This window comes from Spinacia oleracea, chromosome 3 (genome assembly GCF_020520425.1).
Source record: "Spinacia oleracea cultivar Varoflay chromosome 3, BTI_SOV_V1, whole genome shotgun sequence".
Lineage (NCBI taxonomy): Eukaryota > Viridiplantae > Streptophyta > Magnoliopsida > Caryophyllales > Amaranthaceae > Spinacia > Spinacia oleracea.
The window spans coordinates 5,237,887-5,262,061 of record NC_079489.1 but is presented as its reverse complement, the minus strand read 5'-3'; the positions used below and the strand labels follow the sequence as shown (position 1 = coordinate 5,262,061).

At 36.5% G+C, this 24,175-nt stretch overlaps 3 protein-coding genes and 1 non-coding gene across 8 annotated transcripts; 2 read left to right on the top strand and 2 right to left on the bottom strand.

Annotated features, from left to right (window-relative positions):
- The first annotated feature begins 728 nt into the window (after positions 1-728).
- On the top strand, positions 729-7,840 carry LOC110783092 (probable plastid-lipid-associated protein 14, chloroplastic). Its single transcript, XM_021987388.2, has 14 exons — positions 729-952; positions 1,203-1,524; positions 1,623-1,666; positions 1,766-1,844; positions 1,939-2,055; positions 2,167-2,349; positions 2,455-2,541; positions 3,792-3,892; positions 3,999-4,086; positions 4,303-4,383; positions 4,462-4,538; positions 5,315-5,450; positions 6,517-6,579; positions 7,041-7,840. The coding sequence occupies exons 2-14, from the start codon at positions 1,219-1,221 to the stop codon at positions 7,659-7,661; spliced, it is 1,983 nt and encodes a 660-aa protein (XP_021843080.1). The 5' UTR covers positions 729-952; positions 1,203-1,218; the 3' UTR covers positions 7,662-7,840.
- Positions 7,841-8,210: 370 nt separating this feature from the next.
- Positions 8,211-14,551, bottom strand: LOC110783093 (uncharacterized). Its single transcript, XM_021987389.2, has 10 exons — positions 14,483-14,551; positions 13,350-13,586; positions 13,048-13,265; positions 11,874-11,988; positions 11,587-11,676; positions 10,930-11,103; positions 10,713-10,832; positions 9,005-9,115; positions 8,776-8,857; positions 8,211-8,617 (listed from the first exon to the last, which is right to left on the bottom strand). Exons 1-10 carry the CDS (start codon positions 14,549-14,551, stop codon positions 8,556-8,558), a joined length of 1,278 nt encoding a protein of 425 aa, XP_021843081.2. The 3' UTR covers positions 8,211-8,555.
- Positions 13,631-13,704, top strand: TRNAT-AGU (transfer RNA threonine (anticodon AGU)). The gene has a single exon. It is a non-coding gene; the product is annotated as a tRNA-Thr (tRNA).
- A 33-nt stretch (positions 14,552-14,584) lies between the features above and the next one.
- LOC110783091 (splicing factor SF3a60 homolog) lies at positions 14,585-24,146 on the bottom strand. Of its 5 annotated transcripts, none has more exons than XR_002532019.2 (14): positions 23,813-24,145; positions 23,592-23,705; positions 23,149-23,253; positions 20,312-20,454; positions 20,095-20,191; positions 19,724-19,885; positions 18,475-18,546; positions 18,092-18,253; positions 17,559-17,636; positions 17,318-17,446; positions 16,865-17,011; positions 15,316-15,478; positions 15,067-15,133; positions 14,585-14,951 (listed from the first exon to the last, which is right to left on the bottom strand). XR_002532019.2 is itself a non-coding variant. In XM_021987387.2 (13 exons), exons 1-12 carry the CDS (start codon positions 23,984-23,986, stop codon positions 15,332-15,334), a joined length of 1,530 nt encoding a protein of 509 aa, XP_021843079.1. In that variant the 5' UTR covers positions 23,987-24,146; the 3' UTR covers positions 14,585-14,912; positions 15,316-15,331. The 5 variants fall into 5 exon arrangements, 2 of the variants coding, with proteins under 2 accessions (XP_021843079.1, XP_021843077.1); XR_002532020.2 differs by having other exon boundaries at positions 14,585-14,912; XR_008929755.1 differs by having other exon boundaries at positions 15,067-15,478.
- Between the last annotated feature and the right edge of the window lie 29 nt (positions 24,147-24,175).

Here is a 24,175-nt window from a genome sequence, read left to right as displayed (position 1 = left end):
AATGTGAAAAGAGACACTCGTTAAGAGCTATTTTTATTTTTATTATTTATTTTTTGGAAATTTGATACATACCTCATTATATTTAGAGGGAACAAGGTGGGAACATAGAAGAAAAGAAAAAGATTAAGGGCAAGGGTAAAAAGACATACCACTATAATGTTTCTCATACCTTTCTTCCACACACCTCTTTCAAAAATGAACATATTCACTTAAAGATTTGCTTTACTATACCACTGTCAGATCACAAAGAATCGAGCATACATCACAACAAATTTCAGTTTCTTTTCCCGACAAACTAGTTGTCAAAATTTTAAAAAATTTGACAACTACAATAATATTTATCCACAAACCAATTTTCTCCGTATTTCTTTTCCCTGAACGAAACCTCAAATCTTCAATAACTCATGTTATATTATTCTATGCGTTTTGCATTATCCGTATACATTTATTTTTCGTTAATACTCTCTAGTACCATCACCCCAAAGCTAGAAATCACTCATTCACTTATACATTTCCTTTATTGATCTCATTCCTCGACTTCACAAACAAAATTAGTGCAAGTAGAGATCGCAAAATCCAAATGCTCAAGAAAGTATAGCAAAATCACGAGCATTACCCGTGGTTAACTTCCTAAACCACATGCAATCAGTGTATTTCCCCACTCATTTTATGGCGCGTATGAAACAACCACTCATCATTGATGAAGATCTCAGCGACAGAACACAACAAACAAGACAAAGAAGATTGGATATTTTCAATTGAATCTCTAATTTTGCGTGTGTGTTGAGAAGAATTAGACATGCTTTGGCGCATGCCCAACTATTCAAACCTCTACTTTGCGCACAATTCTCACACGCCATCTTCTTTCTTTGACATTACTATATTACCACCACCTCTTCAATTTTGATATTCTGCAATCCAACTTTTCTGGATTTATCTCCAATTTTTCTGGGTATGTCTCCTAATCATCAATTAATTAAACCCCTTCTTTTGTTTTTGCTTAATTTTCTAGGGTATAGTTTTAATTTTCTGGATATTCCTATTGGTTATTTGGGTATGTTTACTAAATTTCCTGCAGCGTAAAGTTTCAATCTTTTAGTGTTTTATTGCTGAATCATTGATGATATAAATGTCATATGTTTCAAGTATTAATAAGTTTTGAGCCTCTGAAATGTTGATTGGCTGATTTTTTGATGTCCTAGGTTGAAACATTAAAGGATGGATTTTTGCAGAATTGGGGTTAATCCAACAATGGGAGCTATTGATTTACGCTTGCCCATCATTAATTCGCAGACTTTACTAGCTAAACATGCATTTCCAAGTCCAATTTTAAGACCCTTTGATCCATTATTGCGTAGAAAATGTGTTAGAATGATGTGCAAGGCTTCAAGAAGTAGTGTATCTGAAGAGAATGATCAAAAGGGTGGATTATCTTCTGTGGAGGATGAATTGGGTTTGGTTAATAAGTTCGAAATGTCTGATTTTGAGGTTTCTGATCGTGTTAGCACTGGTCTCGGTGGAAGGGTATTCTTTCTACTTGAAACTTGAATCATTTTGTGAGTTTTTTTAGCTGACTTTTCATTTCCTGATGTTAATTATTCCATTTACTTGAAACTTTTTAGGGAGATGAGCTAGTTTTTGAAGCTATTGTGAAGAATCCTGACAGGTTAGTCTGAAATTTTTCGAGTCACTTTTTTCTTACACCAGTATACTGTAAGTTGCATTATAGTTCCATTGTTAATATGTTGATTGGGGGAAATTGCAGCCCATTGTATAATACTAGAGTTGTGCTCCGGGAGCTTACTAGTGTTCAGGCTCGAAGGAGAGGGAACCGAGCTATAGAGGTCAGTGAATTTTACATTATGTAACTTTTTATTAGCACTTACAGAGATTTAAATTGGCTAATTATGTCAGTTGCTAATTTTTTGTGGGCATCAGGTGTTCAAGAAGTTGGTTCGTCGTAGAATTTTGTATCATTCTTATTCCATGCAAGTTCATGGTTATGTTTCTTCTACAACAAGTGATAATGGTGCCGAGTTTACACTGGTCCATGGTGTAGGTTCCTTTATGTTCACATTTTTCCGTTGTTCTTTGAATTTTTGGAGTCCTGACAATTTATGGATTTACCCAACTTTGAAATTCATGCAATTGCTTCTTTAAATGCAGTATCATGGTGGTTTTTCACTAAGGCACTGGCTTCAGCAATCAGACTGGTTGCCAACCTTAGAAGCTACTCTCGCTCTTGATGAGGAGTCTGTTAGAAAAGTGGGCGATGACAGCATTGGAGGTCCAGCTGTTTCCAGGAAATTGCGTCTGATTCGATTACTTATGAGGGATCTCCTAATAGGAGTATGATTATCATTACTATTACGAGTATTATTCTATCCACGTCTTATGTATGTGCACTTTCTTGGAAGGTCTTGAAGTTCATTAAATGTTTCTTGTTTTTGTCAGGTAAATTACTTGCATAGTCATGGAGTCGCCCACACAGAACTGAGGCTTGAGAATTTGCACATAAGCCCTGTGGACAGGCATATTAAAGTGAGTAGCTCTTATCTATACCCACTGGACCACTGGTATTGTCATGAAAACCGTTTTCTAATTCTTTTCTTATCTTCCTAATAAGCGGAAAGTTATTCTACTCAACCTGATGTTTTTTCAATAGAAAAATAGACTGCATGTGAATGGTTTCACACACAAATTTGTAATGGGATGAAACAGGACCTTGTAAACACTGCTTAGAAACTGTTGGTTACTATGTAAGTATGTAGTCATGACTTATGACTCGTGACTAATAACTATGTACAGACTTTTTTGTGGTCTCATTGTCTCAATGCCTTTGTTGGACATCTTTAACCATGTATAAGCATTAAGTAGAAGCCATGGTGCATGGCCATAGTTTAGTCTTCTGAACCCTACACACCCGTCCGGCCTCCCTCAAACCCTCGCCTTCTTGTTGAGATTTTTATTTTTTTTGGTTGTGATGCACCTTACTTGTAATTAGTTTCTTGGACCTTCTGTGAGATCAATTTTTTTTGGTAAGTTGTCATTGGCTATGTCAGGCATTTGTTGGCTACAAGCCTGCAACTTGATAAGCCCAAAAAAGGCGCTTGAGGTTTGCTGGTTTATAGTAGGAGGATGAAGAAGAGCTAGGTTGCTGATGTGTGGAACCTTGTTCCTTGGCTATTTGGTATGTGAAAGGAAAGAAATTATTGAATTATTGAGGGAAAAGCTTTCTCTTTTGAGGCTGTTGTATAGTAGAAGACAAAGTGTTGAATGCAAGAAGCAGTGTTTTGTTTCTTCTTTGTGGATAAAACTCCCTCTATCCCTTAAAGTTTGCACATTTGGTTATGGTACAGATAAAAAAGACAGATGGTTTCTTTTGGAGAGAAATAATAATTAAAATAGATGATAAATGTGAATTAAAATGGGGTAGTGGATAGATGGAGAAGAACAGGTAAGAGATTTTTTCGTGAAAGAGAGAGATAAGGGTCGATGTGATTGTGAGAGAAGATAGGTTTACTTGAAATGGAAGTGTGAATTTTTTTCTGGGACAACCTAAAAAAGGAAAATCAGAAAGTTACAAAGGGAGAGAATATTGTACTTGATAGCCTAAGACATGCAACCTGTTAACTCCTGGGGTTCATATTAATACTGTTTCTTGATTGCTTCCCCGACACCCCCCAAGGGCCCCGCCACCAATGAAGATTTTTTTTTTTTTTTGAAAAGCCATCAATCTCTTGTTTAACAATTATCTCAGAAGCTTGTCTTATTGGTTTATATTTTGCCAGGTAGGTTTTTTGGGAAATGCCGTTGACTTTATTGAGAGTGCTACGAATAGTAAAATTTTTAATAGTAAGAGACGGCAAATGATGATTGCCTTTGATATGAGGTATTGCAAAGGAATCTTTACGTGTAAATCAACTTGCAAGTTTTGCAGGTTGATTGGTTATAAAATTGTGGATGTCTTACACGTGTTCTTTACTTATTTTGCTTAGGTGTGTTGGATTTATCATGGCAAAGATGGTGCTGCGAGAGCTCATGGATCCAGTAATCTTTGCCGAGTTCAAAACATTTCTTACAAAGGTACTATATCACTTACTATCTCCTTGTTAAATGTCCTATTATGAATTATTGGCATACAAAACTTTGTCAAGGATGCATTTTTTCTGTTAAATATTTGTCATTTGTCCAGGAATTAATAAACCAATGACTCAATTCTAATGTGACAAACAAGATGCGATGTTGTTGAGTTCTCCCTGTGTTATGTTCTTCCTGATGTTAATGTCCATCATTCTGCAGGGAAATGATCCATCATGCTTGCGAGAATTCTTGTTGCCAATTTTGTGTAAGAACTCCCCTTCTGGAAGTATCGGACTCCAGGTTGGTTATGTAAACCCTTTTGAGTTTCTGTTTCCCTTTTTCTTAGAAGAAGGTTGTTGAAAATTCATATACTTGCAGATGCTGGATAGAAACTGGGGTGCTGGTTGGAACCTTTTGGCTTTGTTGCTTGCGCCAAAACCCTATGATAGAATAAGGTATATTTTCAATTTATCTGAAACGTTGACGAACTTCCTAGCCCCTTTGATCCAATTGGTTATCTGCATTTCTTTCTCCTATAATATGGTTTTTTTTGTTGTTGTTGTTATCTTGATTTTCCCTTCTTTATACAAGTGCTCAAAATTTAGCCTGATGTGTTATCAGCTAGAAAACCATTAAACATTGCAGTATGAGATATCTGTACAAATCACTGCAAGTCTGCAAAGTAAGCAGAAGCCAAGCACAAGTAATGCTGGGAATGGTTTTAATGTGGCACTTTTCATCAATCATTTTCATCATGACAATATAATCCTCATTGCTCAAATGACTGTCAGAAGCATAAGGCAGTGTGGTAGTAGAGTGTACTATACAATAACAAGTTTTTAGTGTTAAATGCAGAGAATGATTATGCTCCAGTATTATGGCTTAAGAATTCATACTATGCCATGTCGTTCGAGAGTGGTGTGGCAGATGTCCATTAACCTTTATAACTCAGCTAAAGTGGCAATGATTGCAAATGTTCATTTATCTTGATTGTTTCAGGTCCAATGAGTTTTAATGAATGAAATTGTAGTAAGCAATTCTTAGAACATGTATGGCGCGTGGTTTGATAGCATATGATGTATGGAATGAGTATGATCTGGCATTCAGCTCTATATATGTATATCCAGTTATTTCATGTTATCAAGTTCTTATTTTGTGTTTGATTACATTTTATTTTTCAACTACGGCCTCAGATCTTAGTGGGTTATGTTTTCTATTTTTTGCTTTACAGCTGCTTAGATAGTCTGAGGCACCCATTTTTATGCGGACCCAAATGGAGGGTGCAGCCATCAATGAATATAATCCGATGGGGTCTTGGTTCTACTGCTGTTCGAATTGCTGAAGAATACATCTATGGACATCCACAGGTAGCTACTTAGTTGCTTCACTTGCTTGTACCCCTCATGACTTTAGTTTGAATATAGGAACATGGCAAATATGTTATCGTCTTTTTTCATTCAGTAAGAGAATGGCTGCTACCCTGTGTTTAATATAGGCTATCTATTCATGTAGGGTTCTTAGAAATTAGAAGTCATGTAATACATGGCTTTGGTCCAATGAAATGCCTCTCATAAATTTAATTTCTGTGGTATTACCTGCTATAGCGTTACTGTAAAATGTGATTCAGATACTCTCTTCTGCCATTGAGGCTCCGTTTGGTAGGGTGTAAAACGTTTTCATGGAAAACGATTTTCCCCCTTACAATCATTTTACGTTGTTTGGTTTGGCAAGGGATGGAAATTAAATTTCCATAACTACCTTAAAGGTGGAAAAACATTTTCCATTGGAAAGGAAGGGAAACCACTTTTCCATCTTCCCTCCTTACCTCCATCTTCCTTATTCCCATCAATCTTCACCCATCTTCTTCCATTTTTATTTTTCTATTAATTTTCTTGTAAGGAGCCAAACAACGGAAAACTGGTTTGGAATTGTGTTTTCCATAGAAAATTATTTTTCACTGAAAACGTTTTACACTTTTACGCCAAACAAAACGGAGCATGAGTGACTGATATCTGACGAGGAAGTGGGAGGGGGAGTGAGGTTTAGATTTTGTATAATCAAATTGCATTCCCCACTTTTATTTGCTTGCTATAGTTGATTAACAAATTGAGATAAGTCAATAAGGCTACTTCCCTTAGCTTTCTGTACCAAGACTGCAGTCCGAATCTCAGTGGCCACATTCTCTATTTTGTTGAGGAGACAGTGGAATGATGTTCCTGAATGTTTTGGTTTAGTTGGCCTTGTTAAGCCACATGATAAGCCACGCATATGTGGTCAAGTATTAACTCACCATTTTCCGTATTATCTTTGCTAAGTGTTCATTAACTCAACTGCGTGTTATCTAATTGGCGTAGCATGAATTTGGACTGACCTTGATTCTCACGTTTAAAGCATAGCATAAGTTTGGACTGACCTTGATTCTTGTGTTTACAGCGTAGCAGACTTTCCCATTTTGTTGAATTAATGGAGATGCTTAATCCTCATCCGAAGCCTAAGGTACTTTTTGCTCCATATGTTCTCTGATATACATTAGTACGTATAGTAAAGAGCAGTAGTTTCCACATTCTTCTACTTTATGGTACAGTACATATAGAGTATGTTAACTGTAGTGTGGTCGAGCAATATCTGAAACCTTTATGGTTGTGTGCTTTTACTTCGGATAAAAACATTCTATCCTCTTTCGGGTTTTTTTTTATCATTACCACAACAATTTTGAGTTAGGCTATGTTCTGTTCACCTTATTTACACTTATTTCAGGAAAAATTAGTTCAAAAAATATCAGTTTAGGAAAAAGAAGGGTTACCTAAGTACAATTTATAACTAAAAGAAGTTTTTGATAAGTTCTAATAAGTTCCGATAAGATAAGTTCACGATACATAAGTGGAAATCAGGTGAATAGTACGCACCCTTGAAAAGAAGCGGTAAGGTTAATGATACTACTTGATATGATTATGCAGAACTGGTTGGAGTTGTTGCCGGGAAAATGGCGTCTACTTTACTGCACAGGTCGACACATAGGATTAACTCTTCGGCAACCTCCTCACCGAGTTCTTATCGGTGATGTGCACTTAATAGTTGACAAAATATCAAATCCAAAGACAACATTCATGTTCACTTCAGATATTGCTTTCAATGTGATTACCGGTCAAGATTGGCCTCATGACAAGAGTGGTACACCCGGGAATCTCAAAGTAACGTCTCCATCCAGATTAAGGGCCGGAAGGCGCCAATATATCAAGGAAGAGAACTCGGAAATGTCAAGTCAAACCTCGGCAGTCAACATATTATCCGGTAGAAAATGGAAGAAAGCGTTCCCGAACAAGGAGATTCCTTCGAGTCTTCCTGTAGCTAAACTAGCATCAGGCGATGTTGAATTGACCATGAACCTCGGTGAGCCACTAAGTAAGAATGTTGATGATGTTAAAAATGTAGTTCAAGAAGTTCGGTTGCAAGTGCCACCGGAAATGTTTGATTTGTCAAAAGTAGTTTGTGGTACGTATGTAGATTCTAGGTTACTTGTTCTCCGTGGTGTAAATGGTTCGGCACTTCTCTTTACAAGGTCGTGTAGTGGCCTATAGTTTCGTGTTTGTAAAGCTCTTCGTTGAGCCGGTTGCTTTGTACAGTCCTTGTAGATAGAATGGAGTAAAATTAATGCAATGCAAGGGTACAAACTTATCTACATTGCATTGTACAATTATTGTAAACATGTAATACGTCCGTTTCTAAATGATATGTACAGTTATTATAGCAACACAAACCAATCTGGGAAAGAGAGAGTAAGAAGTGGGAGCAACGTAGCCCACAACAACAATTGACGTTTTCTCACTGGTATGTTCTTTTACGCATAACTTACTTGCACGGTTCTTTTACGCATAACTTACTTGCACGTCAATTGTTGTTGTGGGCTACGTTGCTCCCACTTCTTACTCTCTCTTTACCGGATTGGTTCGATTTTACGATTCAACTATGGTGTTACGATTCGATTTACGATTCTGCACTTTTTTTTCTTGACTAGCGAAAACCTCGTAAATTTGAATCATGTTAAGAAAGTGATTTTTTCACCTATAATATAAGCACTATAAATGAAATTTGAGATTAAATCTTGATTATACTCGTTCATTCTAGGATTCGATTCTAAGAGTCACGTTCAATTCAAAGTAATTTGTCACGAGTCTTGATCACAGTTAAGGATACAAGTATTTTCTCCTTCATTTGTAGCACAGAGAAGAAACAAAAAGGGTTGAACCAAGAACAACTTTATTTCAAGGTTTGTAATTCGTAGTAACGCTCAAATCTACAGAACCAAAACGAAGGCAGAGAACCCCAAGTATGGAGGATAACTCTCAGTCTTCTAAGGCAGAAACAAACAAGTTTTCAGACTTCTGATCGCGTGCTTATCTTGTACGAGTATTTCTTGCTAACCAGTGCAGTATCAAAGCATCCTCGATTGAGCAACACTTGAAACACAAAGTTTAGCTGTTTGCCTTACAAGTTCTAAAGGAATCAGTCAGAAATTCCTCATTTAAGCATTGACCTGAACATAAATCAGGAAAAAAAGAAGTAAGAAGAGGTTAAAAATACTGGGGATGTAAAAAGTATGAAGAGGTTAAAAATACTGGAGATGTCAAAAGTAAGAAGAGGTTAAAAATACTGGATATGTCTTGTATGACATGAGCTTCCATAGAAAATTACCGATAAATACGATTTTGTTTATCCTACTTTCTTTTTCCCGCCATGCACGAGAAGGAACAATATCATATATTTCTCTCACAGCCTGTATGACATTCAGTAGCACACAATTTTTAATGAACACCATGGAAGAATTTAATGGTGAATTTAAATAAGTATTATCCAAAGAAGAATGTATGTAGTGATTTGCAAAGGAGATCCAGATTCTGTAAAAAGGAACCATTAAATTCACCTGTAGAGTATGGAGTTCATCAGAATCCAGAATGTTTAAAACTCCTTTGCAGCGGTAGATATCCATACCACCTTTCTTGTCCCAAAGAATCTCTTCAATCCATATACGAACCTTACAAGAACGAAAAGTGAGATTGAATCTTAAACTAATCCAACACTTATCAATGAGCTATCAAATTAGAAAAGGAATATGCAGAAGAAGAAAAAAACAGAGAGTATGCATGATTTATTAACATCAGATGAGAAAGCACATGTTTTACAGACTATGCCAGCCCGTCAGGGACTTGGCTTCTCAATGTAATAAATAGATGCATTACCATCTCTCTTGTTAAAAGGTCAGAGAATTTAAAAAAATACAAGGAGTTGGCTACGATACAAATGTATATTCGAGTACAATTTTTTTTTTTTTTTTTTTTTTTGCAATTGTTCTTATCTTTCTCCCTTTCCCTCTCGCTCGTGCATAGCTTTACTTTACCCGTTTAATATCAATCAAACTTCTTTATCAATATATTGGAAGTATTTGTCTCTACGCAGAACTCAAATGTCATAAGCTACCAAGGAAAGGAAGCACGCCATTTCCATTCTCCACTCAAAAGGCTCTCTATAAGTGGATCAAGCATCACAAGCTACAATGACCATTATTTCAAAAATTACTGAACCAAGTCCAAGTCACATGCTCACATTATATGAGATATGCTAGGGAAAAACAAAAGGGTCCAATAGATTTGTAGATTGTACTGCGAACCCCAATAACAATCACATAGCCAACATTTCAAGAACGTTAAGTAGTACACTTTCCATTCTTTAACAGCTGACACTTGACAGTTGACAATACCTCTTATTCAATATATTCTTACAACTGAATAATATTCATGAATATTACAAGTCAATTTTGAATACCAATACCAAAATTAGCCCCAAGTCTTAAGACTTGGATATTGTTGGCATAGCATGACACTGCCCCTAAGTCCCTAACTAGTCTCAAGACAAGCAAAACAATTTGCAACATTGAAGTGGTATGTCTTGACAAAGTCTTAAATCGAGTCTTGAAAAACCAAGACTCAACTTAAGACTCAATGTGTGAGTTGAATAATAAAATAACATGGTATTTAAATTGAGAGGTCTTGTATGAGTAAAGAGCTTAATTTGTTTGAATCAGCAGTAGCCTTGGCAATAATTTACTTGTTAAGTAATAGTGAAAAGCTGACATGGAAAATAGAAAATCTTAAGACAAGACTCCACATGAACTTGTTCGAAACAGTCTTCAATTATGCATACTAACAAATCGAGGGATCTCCTTTAGCAGCCTGCAGGATCCTATAAATTAAAAGGCCAAAGTTTGCAAACTTCTTACTGATCTTCTCGAGTTAATCTCTTCAATCACAAATAATAGCAGTAGTAGCTATTAATGGAAGGAAGAAACAGTTATGTTATGTTACGTTAAATATTCCAGGCCAGGTTGATAGAGATGTTGAGAAAAAAAGAAAAAAAGAAATTATTACAGCACAATTGCACAAGTAGCATACATGTCTATATTGACACTCCAGCTGACTTTAACAGTCATATTGGTTGATCTTGCTTTTTATTTGTTTATTTCCCTTTTTAAATAACATTTTCAAAAGGACTTTGTATAAAATTAAAATAAACATCAAAAGTTGCATAACAAGCCTTTTGTAGACACTACAATGGAAGGTAGACAAGAGAAATACCTTATCGAGAGACACCGCTTGTGGCTCAGATATGCACAGGGTCCTGACACTAGCATCATGAAGATCCCCAGTAGATAAAGATTTATTTTCTTCCAATAAAGCTTCCAAATGAGAAGCATGCTGAAACGATAAGCTAACAAACATCACAAACCTACGTCATTGATATGAAACAACATTAACCTACCAAGGAATGGAAAATCAGACACATGTAACTAACTGTAGCATCATAAGCATGACAATCCAATATCTTAGACAAGTCAACTTGACAACGAACTGAATGGATGATATTGGCAAGAGAATTTATCTTATGTATCTCCTTCTCCAAGTCTTCCAGAGTACCTTCAGGGTGATCTTGAGCTAACAAATCAACCTTATTCAGTATTATAACATCCTGCAACCAAATAAAATTAAATCTTTGTAAAACAAGTGAGTTTTTGTTTTTCTTCTACACAAAAAATAAGCAACTACAGTGGTTGAAAAAAAAGGACTTGCTCACAAAAAATAAAAAATGCATGAGCAGGTAGCCAACCGTTGGTACATCAATGACATAAAGCAGCTATCAAAATCTTGGAGCTATTTTGAGCAGGTAGCTCAATATCTTGTTGGATATTGAATAATTTATTTTGGATCAAATAAATAAATTGTTTAAATTGAATATTACAGGGAGCTACAAGGTATTGTAGCGAACCAATGTGAAATTTTGTAACTTAAATTAATTGTAGTTAGAAATTTGATGTGGCAAATTTAGCTGCAATACTTTGTTGCTCACCATTGGAGTTGCTCTAAGTAGCCAGAAAGCAGTAACAACTTAATATAACTTTTAAAGAAATACCCTTCCCAAAATAAAAAGGCATAGAGAAACCAAGACAATTACCGCAAAGGCTATCTGATGGTAAGCTTCGGGGAAAGAAGATGAATCATCACGTTGTTTAAGCTGGTAACGAAGGTTTTTGGCATCAACAACCTAAGGCGAATTAAAAGCAATCAGAGCATATTAATTAAGACAACCTTAAGGGGAGACTGAGTTATAAATTACTACAAAACAGTTGTACGCACAGGAAAATCCAGAACACAGATGGTACTGTGAACTGTTCTACTACAAGAGCAGAAAACAGAAGTCTGGAACATAAAATCTTTAAGTATCACAAAATTGGCACTTACTGTGATGATTGAATCAAGCCTGACAGAAGACTCCAACTGATCATCCAACCAAAGGACGGATGCGAGAGGAGCAGGGTTTGCCAAACCTGTGGTCTCCAATAATATATGATCAAGCCTATGAAAAGAAAAGGGAGGTTAAAAGACAATAATAGACTCACGCTATGGTACTCAAGTAACTCGACAAAACTGTTCATAGAATGAAAAGAAGAGATATGAGCATATGACAACTTCCTATTAAAACTATCAAGGGTTCTGCTAAGCTCTTATTTAACAAACGTAACGAATAGAGTGAAAGCTAAGCTAACTAACAAAATGAAAGGTTTATTCTATCCATACATGCCCTTAAGGTTGACTGAGCAATTCCCAGCTTTTGAGTTTTCATGTTATTTTCCAATTGTTGTGCATTTGTGCACAATACTCTATTAGATATTGTTAATCTTCCTAGGATTTATCGACAATCACCTTCTCGTCTTTCTGATACATATACTTTGTATATAGCTATTACAAGCGCACTCATCTACCGAAATACATTTCAAACAAAGAGAAGCTTGATCAAAAGGCAATGTAGACCAATTGAAAAAACATGATCATGCCTTCACATTCTTACTCTTCATTCCAACAAAATAAAGAGAATCAACATACTTCCAACCCTCGGAACACCCCAAGTACATTACATAACACTTCTACAGTTCAAATTAAACCCAAAAACAAACTAAAACCAACATCAGCAAAACTCCATTACAAAACAAAGGAAAAACAACACTCCCTTTGTCCGGATTTAGTTGTTGTGTCACTAGTTCAAATCACATAATCAACATGACCATTAATCCCGGACGGAAAGGGAGTAATAATGCAAGTAAATGTAACACTTCCACACTTCAAATTAAACCCAAAACAAACTGAATTCAACATTAGCAAAATCTTCATCACAAAACAAGGAAAGAATAATACTCCCTCCATCCGAATTTAGTTGTTGCATTACTAGTTCAAATCACACAATCAACATGACCATTAATCCGGGACCAGAAAGGAGTAATAATGCAAGCATTTATAAAAATATTTTCTCTGAATTTAATTGTCAAAGTCACTATTTCAAATTACACAATTAAACTAACACTACAATTATTCCCGGACCCTTTACCGGAAAAGAGTAACAATAGAGACGACATATTACCTTTCCTTCCGGTCAACAAGTTGCTCCAAAGCTTGAACAAGACTATGCTTAACAGTACAACAAATACAGCCATTAGCAAGCTCAACCCACTCTTCAACAAGTGCACCGCCATCACCTTCATTAATCATAGCCCTTTCAACCCCTAATTCTTCCCCAAATTCATTCAATATTACTGCTATCTTCTTCCCATGTTCTGAATTGATAATATAATTCACCAGCTACATAAATTTCATCGTTTTTTGCAATTAGCTCAAATAATAATAAATATTTAATTAAATTAATTAAATGAGTGAGTTGCTTACTGTGGATTTTCCGGCGCCCAGGTAACCGGTGATAACGGTGACGCCGACGGCGGAGACTTCGTCGTTTTCTGGTTGATTAACTTCATTGATTCCGATGGCTACCGGTGGCTCTTCATCGTCTTCCATTTTTCTGCTCTCCTTCTGCTCCTTTCTTTCTCTTTCCTGCTTTGTTCTAGACACCAGAGATGATGGTCGTCCGGGTCGGGTCAACCCGGAGACAGATAAACGACTCGGTTTTATACATTATTCAATAGGTATTTGTTTTTTATTCCTAATATACAGCTCTCGTAGCTCAGTTGGTTAGAGCACCCGTTTAGTAAGCGGGAGGTCTTGAGTTCGACTCTCAACGAGAGCAATTTAATTTTACGCTTTTTGTATTAGATTTTTTGCTAACAAAGGTTGGGTTATCTTTCAACCCTTCCTAGAATGTGGTAAACATTGACCACTGATACCCATTAGGTAAGCTAGCTAATCCTTATGTTTTGATGCCGAACTTCACCCGGTCAATCTCCATGATTGACGAGAAAAGCATATTAAGGTGTATTTTCGTAAATAAATTGTCAAAATATACAATCTAAATATTAAATATATGTTAATTTTTTTTTTAAAGGTATCAAATAAATTGTACATTGTTCAGTACAGTTTTCACATTGTATATCTGTTCATTATATTTACGAAAATGCCACTTGATATGTCAATCAAGGGGTTTGTTTAAAATTTCTTCTTTAAGACTACAGTCATGTATTGCAAAAAAAACAAAGTTGGTATTTAATAATAAAAAATTGCGGAAAAAAGAGTTCTTGAGTTCAAATTTTCCTGGGTGGAAAAGATTGATCACCTATGCCATTGTGACAAACTAGCTAGTCTTTACGTCTTTGTTGCTTTTAAGGCCATATTTTTATGTATTGCAAAAGAATTTGGTATTTAATAAAGTTTTTTATTTGTGGAAGAATAACAGTTATTGAGCACAATTCTCAATGAGAGCGTAACCAGAAAAGATTGCCACAACAAATAACATTATTACCTTGGCACAACCTAACTCAATGAACATGAAAAAAGTTTGATAATATTTAGCACCGTACACACATGTAGCTAATTACTAAATGGGTCGGGTTAGTGTTGAGGGAGCCAACCTGTTTATATTCGACGGGAACACGAATACAACCAGACACAACACGCTTGCCAGCTCTAATATTAGCCATTTATAACAACTTTTATACACCTATAGCGAGCCGTAGAGGGACAATCATACTTTATTTCATGAATTCATGATGTTATTTGACAATTAGATAACGGGTGCCAACACGACTTAAGCACAGGCAATCAATGCCACAACTCCTGTAAAAATACGGGATAATCGACCATTGATCTTTTGCTCGGTGAAAGTAATGTAAGTGACAGGCGTAAAGTATTCTCATGGCCAAATATAACACTAATAACAGCCTACATACTCTATTACACACCAGCCATGCTTCAATAATTTCTTAAAACAACGCAAATGGAAACTGATTCTTCAGAAGCAACCTGAGATAGAAAATGGCAGACTCCAATATCCAGTTGCGGCTAGGCATTCATCACATTAACCAAAATAAGGTCAGATTTCTACACAAAAAAATACCAGAATCATTTCCCTCAAAAAAAAAATGAAGTTTATCATTGAACTTTGGTGACGACCAACAAATTCAAGGGGCTTATTCCGCAAAAAGCAGCTTCTTACCAGAATGTATTGTCTAAAGATACTTGTATAGCAAGCAAGACTGCGGGAAAAGCTCAAATATATAACTCTGTTCAAATGAGAAAATCTTAATTACACATCTTTTTAACACTTTAAAACTATCCCAACTTCTTCAACTTCTAAAACTTGGAATTAGAAACAATCAGCTAGCTAGCTACAGGGGAAAGGGAACATGTTTCTGGGCAAGGGCAATAGTATACGAAGTATATGAGAAGACCAAAAATAACTTACACAAATAGCACTTCTTTTATATCAACCCTTGACGCTGTAAATCAGCATATGTTTTCTTGTTATATATATTGCCCTCTTGATCTTCATATTCCTCTTCGAGGTCTGGTCGCCACTTGTGCAATCCTTGTCTTTTCTGAATTTTTTCCCAGAGATTCTTAGCATCCTGCAGAGCAAATAGAACTAAATAATCAGGCACTTCCAAAGAGTACAGAAGAGTTCCAAATACAACTTTGGAACTGGAGAAATTCAAAAAGTGATTACAAACATGTTGCAGATGTTGTAAAGGCACACTATAAGAAGTACTCAGCTTACGGACAAGTGACAGCCTTTTAAAATCATCAAAAGTGAATATGAACATGAGGTTTGTAATATGAAGCCTACACAAGTACAAGATGCACACTTGAGCTTCCATGAAACTTTGAAAACAAGCAAACAGGTAAAACACTTGGTCATCTTAACTTACTCTTCATACAAAACTATTTCCTTCTCATCCACCAGAAGTTAATACCTACTTGTATACGCATTACGTGTTTGAAACATACTCTCTAGCCTACATGGATCGTTCTAATTGTTCAAACTTCTTATCCAAGTCTCTTAACTTGTTTACCCTTTTCCTTGTTTTATATAGTTTGCTGAGTAAGAAAATCATGATTATTTTCTCTGCTTGGGCAGGGGGTACTGCATTCAGCGGGTACTGCATTCAGCAGGTACTGTATTCAGCGGGTAATAGAAGACCTTATGAAAAGAAAGAAGATGATGTGATAGTATAAGTTCCCCATCCTTCCCTCCTCCTCAGTCCTTACACCATCATGAGCTTTTCTCACCTACCAATACCTCCAATCATATTCATTCTATTCATTTTCTCTTATTACCCCTTAAATGAATTACCCCCAATCTAAGCATGCCCTTAGACACAATGATATTCAGCTAGATAATGCAGTCAACTGGGAAGTTACTGGAGCATGTTATTCCTACAGCATATACACAAAACAAGTTCAACCCCAACAAATATATTTGCAATTCAGTCTCTCTAACAGGCCAATTCCCTCTTCCAACAATTACAATGCCAATTATAACATCTTTAAAGATAAATAGTAGGTACGTAGTATTAACAATCCTTGTTATGGCATAGTGTCTCTTTTACTGTCTCAACTGTTTGTTCATGCAGCAAGAGTTTCATTCAACAGCGTCCAGAAACTAAAAGACAGATGAAATGGCGTTTTAAACTTTACCTGTGGTAGCTGTCAACTGAGAGAACTAGAATCATCACAAACCATTACCAAATAGAAGATTGAAACAAACACATCAACAATCTTATAAGCAGACCAGTGTAAGAAAGAAGAATTTTACAAAAAACACAGGATTTCATGTGCCTATCTAATCTTGGGTCACCGAGAATACAGTAAAATCATACTACATTTTTCAACATCAAGAAGCAACAATAAATGAATTACAATTACAATTAAAACATCCATCAGCCCATATTTTCATTGACGAACTCAATATCATTCACCAAGGTTAAATACGGACAGATTCTCAGCAGTCATACCTGAATAGATGTAATTTCATTGAAGTTCTTTGTGTTTGGAATACCAAGACAGCGCATTCCGTGTTGGTGACGCCATTCTTTAAAATGTCTCTCAAAGGCTCGACGGCCCCAGTAACTATGGTTCCCACAAATTTCACATTTGAATTCCTGAAATGCACAATAGAGAACAAAATTAGAGGGTCCATAAAACATAGGTGGTAATTTCACACTTCCACATAATGATAACCTACGATAAACAAGCCATCACATGACAAGATATAAGGCTTACAACCTTCACCCACAATAAGTGAAATGTCAAAGTGAAACAAATCAAACATCACTTGGAATTCTCAAGACTACAGGAAAAAGAAATAAAAGCCTTAAAATAGTTCATATACCACCTCACTGGGAGCCAAAAGATAACAAAAACAGGCAATATGAGCCCTTCTGATAACTAAATAAATGAAATTATACCTGTCCAAGACCATGGAGCTTATATAACCAATATGGTATTGGTTTTCCATCCCAACCAAGAGGCAATTTTAGAGGATTGTATATAGGCTGATCTTCTTCATCACTTTCGGATTCAGCCTGTTCATCTTCCTGCAAAATTCATAGACACAAGACAAACATCGTTGTATGAAGCACCCAAGTACAGCTAGATAGCACTAGCAAAACATAGGATGAATATAAGAAAACGACGAATAAAATTCACCTCCTCGTGCTCTTTTTCAATCTCTTCAAAAGTCATTCCCTGCTTCTTCACAATATTTTCTTTCGTTCGGACTATGATCTGCATATTTGGCAAAAAGGAACCAGAAGAATCAAAGCACCATCAATTTATGCTCACTAAGTAAAAATATATTGATACAATTTACAGAAGATATTAGATACTTCCTCCTTTTTTTCACTTGCACAGTTGCACCATTTTCCTTTTATGGAAGTTGCATATTACTTGCACCGTTTCCTTTATGGTACGTTTTCATATGCTTTTTGGTGTGTTCTCACAAAAAAAAAATTACCCACTTTACCCTTACTCACATTTCATACTTACCATTGTTACCTAACCTTTTCCCTCTCTTTTGTTCATATGGGCAATTTTGATATTTACAATTTTTCTTAATCTTTGTGCCCAACCCAAATGATGCAAGTAAAAAAAACGGATGAAGTATAAGTTAAAGCACAGTGCTGATACTTTATCCATGACGTTGCCAACAGAAACTATAAAGAATGCAGTTATAAGCTAACCTCTTCAAGCAGTTCGCAGAGCTTTTTCATCTTGGCTTCTACTAAGGCCAATTCCTTGATATCTTCTTGCTTGTGAAACTGCACATCACCATTACCGTTCTGGTTTGAACCACATGGTAGTTTAGCAAAATGCTTTCTATCCAACTTCTCGAGAGGAGTGTTCTGCAGCAACAGATAAAAAGATGAAATTTTGTGGATATGTGAAACAACATATATTAGTAAAATGAACAGTTAGGAACTAGGAAGATATTGCTTCCTTCACACCCCTAATCACCTCAAGCAATTAATGATGGACATGTCTCATTGCAAGGGCCTAGCTAATTGAATTAGGTTCAGTTTCATCACATTTATTTTCTCCATCATAGGGATGATTTGAAAAATACCTTGGTAAGGAATAGCCTCTCTGCTCTTTGTTGAACAGTACCACCTGTTTTCAGTCCTAGTGCAGCCAAGGCCTGAGGGGAAACAATAAAGCAACCTTTGTTTCAATCACACTAATAAAAAACCATTCTAAAACAGCATAATGAACTAGAGAATAAAGAAAAACATATGCTTTAAAAAGAAGGATTCAAGGAATACGGAGAAGGCAAGTACTGCATGAAATAAGAAAAGCATAACTCACAAGACAATAATGAGGATAAAGTTTCACGAGTGTGCTATGAACTCGCAAATGGGGTGGGGCATATTAGGTAGTGCAATTAGTAGTATCTTCAGGAGAAAGATAAGTGAGTTAGTAGAGGAGTAAAAACATAAATAAGTGAATATTAGGAAGGGATTGTATGTTGAATATTGTGGAAGTAGTCAGTTAGTTTCATTGAGAGTGTCATTCCTCTCGAAAGATTGGCTAGGTTGCAATCGGTGAGTTACTCATCAATTCAATCATAGCATCACTTGTTCTTCCCTAACCATCTTTCTCGCTCCCTTGATCTCTATTTTCTGCCATCAATCTATTGTTTTGGTCTGTTATCTAAGTTAATTCATAGCAGAGTGCCCCTCTTCTCTGATACAGTATGAAGACTTGAAACCCCAGTTAAAATACAGAATCCATATAGCATTCCTAATGATCAAGAGTATATACACTGGCAGAAAAAATAAAAACAAGTAGTTCATCTAAAGAAGGTATCCAGTTCAATAAACAACAGCCATTAGATCAAAGGATGCCAAAAAAAAAAAGTCCAGCTCAAGAATTATTTTGCAAGCATGGCAACATGAAGTGGAAATGGAAAAAGGCATACAAACATATGAGCTTTTTCATTGTGTAACGGAATATGCTATGATAACACAGTGATATATTTTTAAAACTTAAGAGAAATGCAATGTTTTCAAGAGAAAACAAGCATGGTAGATTTTTCAAAGACCACTAGCTTTGAGTATTATAGCATCCACCATCAAATCTTTAAGCACAATTAAAATAAAATAAAAGGATGAACGTTTGAATAAGAAATGCTAGACAGATAAAGGAAAACCAAGCCAATATTTGAATGTAAACATGCACCAGATTAACAGTCGTGATCAACATCTGAGCATTAAAAAAATAACATTCTGCTGCGACATGAAGTCATTATATAGTTTCCAGTCTTGCCACAGTAAACAGGATATAAGACTTATACAACAGAATGACAGATTACTAACCTCTTTCAACTTCTCGGGACCCAATTCCATAAGCTCTTCCACTGTGCTATAATAATCAAGATCAATCACGTCAGACTGAGAAACATGACCATTCTCCTGCCCCTCATTCTCCCATCCCTCCACTTCTCCAATCGCCCATTTTTCTTCAAAATCAGATATTACCTGTTCTAACAGATACACTTTAGATTAGAAACAAATAAATCAAGCATTGATGAGAAAAATCATTACAATTTGTCTACTAACTAACATTTAGCAATTAAATCAATATTCTTCAAGGCTAATTAAATGGCCAGTTATTATTTGAGCTGAATCTTAAATCACTACAGAATTCTACATGTAATATGTTGAGTCAAGGAAGTAGAGAGATTAACCTTCGAGAATATTCTATCTAGATCTTTTAAAGGCTCTGTTCGTTCAAAGAAAGAGATCAGGTACTCCAGTATATTGATAGTGTACTCTTTGTACTGCCTGCAGAAGAACCAAGCAAACATAGGGTGTTTGTACTATTGCTCAGAGAAGAGATTGAGGAAACTTATGATGACAAAAAGATAAATGAATGGGGAAAGAAAAATAACAGGAAGGGTTTACCTTGTCATCTTGCGTTTGCGAGGAATTTTTTGTGGCTGTGAGAATACCATCAGGTAAGCGACGTAATCCATTGGTTTACCAAATTTTGAATTAATGTACATATTGTAGAATTGATGCAAATCCAAGTAACGGCCAGATGCTTCCTGTAATTTCATTAAGCTTATCTTAAAGAATGTACAATAATAAAATTGCAGCACGTAGTATATGCCAAACTTAACATACAGTTAAGCACTGTTTGATTAGCATTTGATACAGTTTTCCTTCCCCACACACACGCACAAAAATGATGCAGTTTGACATAACAATCTAGAATCAATAACCTAGATTACCTCCTTAGTCTTTCCTCTCTAGCTATACTTTCACCATTTTCAACTTTTCTATCATGTCTCCACTTCTCACAACAGCCTGCCCAATTCCAGGGAGGGGGAGGGGGGAATTGAACCTTCATTTATTTGCTTCTATCATTTTTGACAATCCATACCTACCAAGCTACCACCAATGACGTACAATGCCTGTCTCTGATTCCACCATGAGCGGGGGGAAAAAACAAGTACAAACTCAGTTTGGCCTATCTCTGAATCTCTGATCTCACCATGAGAAAAATCAAGTGTTTCATCTAAGGGAATGAACACTCTTGATCCCCTTATTTGTTGGTTGTTGGGTCATTTTCTTCATTCCCTTTACGGGCTTCACCCTATTGTTGATTTGTTTCCCCCACTTTTCTCTTTGATGCCTCGCCACCCCACCCAAGGGTTTCATCTAAGAGAATGACTCTTCCACTTGTACCACTAGCCCACTACCCAACCACCAACATTGCCACACTGTCCAACCCCAGCCTCCACACCACCGACGACCCCACCTTTCTGCCCCATCAAACCACCCTGAAAACACACCCCACGCACCCGAAAAATCACCACCAGCCCACCGACCTGAAAACCCACCTCCACCCACCCGGAAACACACCAAATATTTCACCCCATCCACACGATAACTAACCTCCATCCAAAAAATCCACCGCAATTCTAAAAACCCAATCCACCACCCAGGAAAACCAACCCAAAACACCCAGAATGATGTGTGTGTGTGTGTGTGTGTGTGGGGGGGGGGGGGGGGGGGGGGGGGGAGGACGGCCCATGCAAATACCACGAAAACATAACCACCACTTAAACCACATGAGGTGGAAGCTTTGATTATTGTGGCGGCAAGGAGGGGCGATGGAGATACAAGTAAAGGGAGGGAGAACATGGTGGAGCAAAGTGAGAGAAGGGAGATTGGTAAAAAACCTAAACAACAACTTACATCAAAGGGTTTTCCTTTCCTTTCTCTCAATATCTCTTTCTGGATTTCATTCTTTTTCCTTTTAGATTGCCAAACTCCCCCTTATTCACTCAAAGATACAAGCACACAGCTAACGCAAGTTTACAAAGTGCGTAAGGATTGGATGCACATCAGAAATTGATTTCACACATGGTAGGGTTATCAAATTTTCAATTCATTTATTTATGTCCTTCTCTTTTCCCCATGGTTCGTTGCTAAGATTGGTTGTGCAAAAGAAAGTAGTCTACTCAGCTCAAACTCCTCAATCCATTAGCCCCCGAAGGATGATCCTTAGCCCATACTGGTTGGCGTCCATCTGTACTCTTATTTACAAGTCCTTATGACAATGCTGTAAATGATAAAGTCTAAGGATTTATGTCCATTGAGACATACCCTTTTTCATCGCCGAGAAACACACTTACTGTGATGCTCAAAGTCATCAATCTCATAATCTCCAGTTGTCTTCAATTCAACAATATGAATGTCACCCACAGATTTCCTTTTGTCTTTACCAAACCTCAATAGATTTTTCCACAATTAAAAATCCTCCAAGTTTGAGGAACTCTTATCCAAAGTTTCTCAACAATATGCTAAAATAAAACCTTACACATTTAACATCACCATAGCAAATAGGCCAGCAAAAATAGAACTTTGACATGTGATCTCTGTTGCATCGATATGATCACTGCACAGCCTCTCCCAAGAAAAAAAATCAAGCTCAGAGCTGAATAACTCCACGTCATGTCAGACGGGTAAAGTCAGTAACTCTAGCAGCCCAACACTGTACAAAAACCCAAATACCCCTTCGTGGTTTTGTACTACGTCAGAATCCAAGAAAAAAAATATAGCATGAAGAAAGGTAGAAAGTATAAAAATACACAACTCTTTATATGACTAGCCAAGATTAGTAGCACAATTGAATTTTTCTGCATATAAGGTGAGCGGATTGCATAGTGTTGTAAAGTACTTGCAAAGTTAATGGGATTGGATGTACGGTAGTTTCAAAACCATGGAAACCACAGCTTGTTTACGGAACTTGTAACAGAATTCACCCACTTGTAAAATAAAATATATAAAAAAAATGGAATTATATGATGTTGTACAAACGCTTTTCCAACTGTGCACTCTACAAGAATACGAAGAAAATTACAAAATTACTTTCTTTCTCACCCTCTGAAAGACAGTACTCTTTTCTCTCTAGTCCTCTATGTTCCATTTTCTTACTATCCCCAGTCCTACCTATTATTATACTCACGTCCCTTGCAAAATTCTAATTTTCTCTCTTCTTCTCTCTCTCATACAATGTTCTTATTTCTTCCCTAGCTCCTAGAAATAAATGTCAGTTGTGAACCTATCTAGTCCCTTACGGTCTAAAGCCTTGACTTCACTAATAGGACTAACATATAAATGGGAGAAAGCATACGAACTATCCTGAATTTTCCAATGGTAATGCACACAGGACACATGTAATATCAAGCAGAAATTCTTAGTACATAAAACACAATAGATGGGGGGAAAACCTCTCCACTGAAATCAAGCATGGGATCCTCCTTAAACATCTGCTCATACTCCTCTTCAGCATCTATGACACGTGCAGATTGATGTCGCCTGTGATACTCACGAATCTGCAAACAAGCACACACTTTATAATTTTGACAATATCAACATGTCAATATCCATTAATACCGCAACTTTAATGGCAAATCAGCAGAAGGATAGGGACAAATAAGCATAATCAAGTAAATAGTTTCGAAAGTCCCACACTCCCACATCAACAAACAACTTTTCGCTCAAAGGGAAATAGAACTTAGTTAAATCAAGCACAAATTCCAACTATTTCTCAGATTCAGCTTGTTTAAGACCAACAAATACGGGTAAGACCTCGAAAATTCAAGCTTCATTTCATCCAAAAATTCTAACATAACAAAGAAAACATAAATTGAGACAATTCAAAGAAAGGTACCTCTTTCAATCTGTCGTAAAAGGCACTAAACACATTGGTACCAGTAGCAGTCTGACCACCAAGCGCCGCAATTTCATCCTTACGAGCATTATCTTTATCTTCGTAAATCTCAACCTTCACATCAAAACTCCAAAACAAGTTCAAGAACAAATATCCCAGTAAAATTAAATCCCTAAATTCACGAATTGAACAAAATAAATCAAAATAGAAAGAGAAATTACGAGTTTATTGGTTGTAGAGACGATGTGCTCAATCATGAAGCGAACACGATGACTCTGAAACAGACGTTCTTTTGAAGAAGCACCTTCATTCTGAAGCTCCTTCACAATGAGGCGCTCCAATCTCTCTACTTCTTCGTGAGAGCCTCGAGTTACTTCGAGAAGCGTCGACGACATTTTCTCTCTCCTCTACTCTTCTTCCTTTGCCCTGATTTTGATTTTTAGGGTTTATGTTTCAATTGAGAAGTGTCCAAAATTGCAATTGGAATTGCAGGGGTTTTGATTTTGGGGTTTGGAATAGGGGGGAGTTTTTGGTGTTTCTATAGCTATGTAAAGATTTGCCGGTTTTGGAGAGAGGAAGACCGG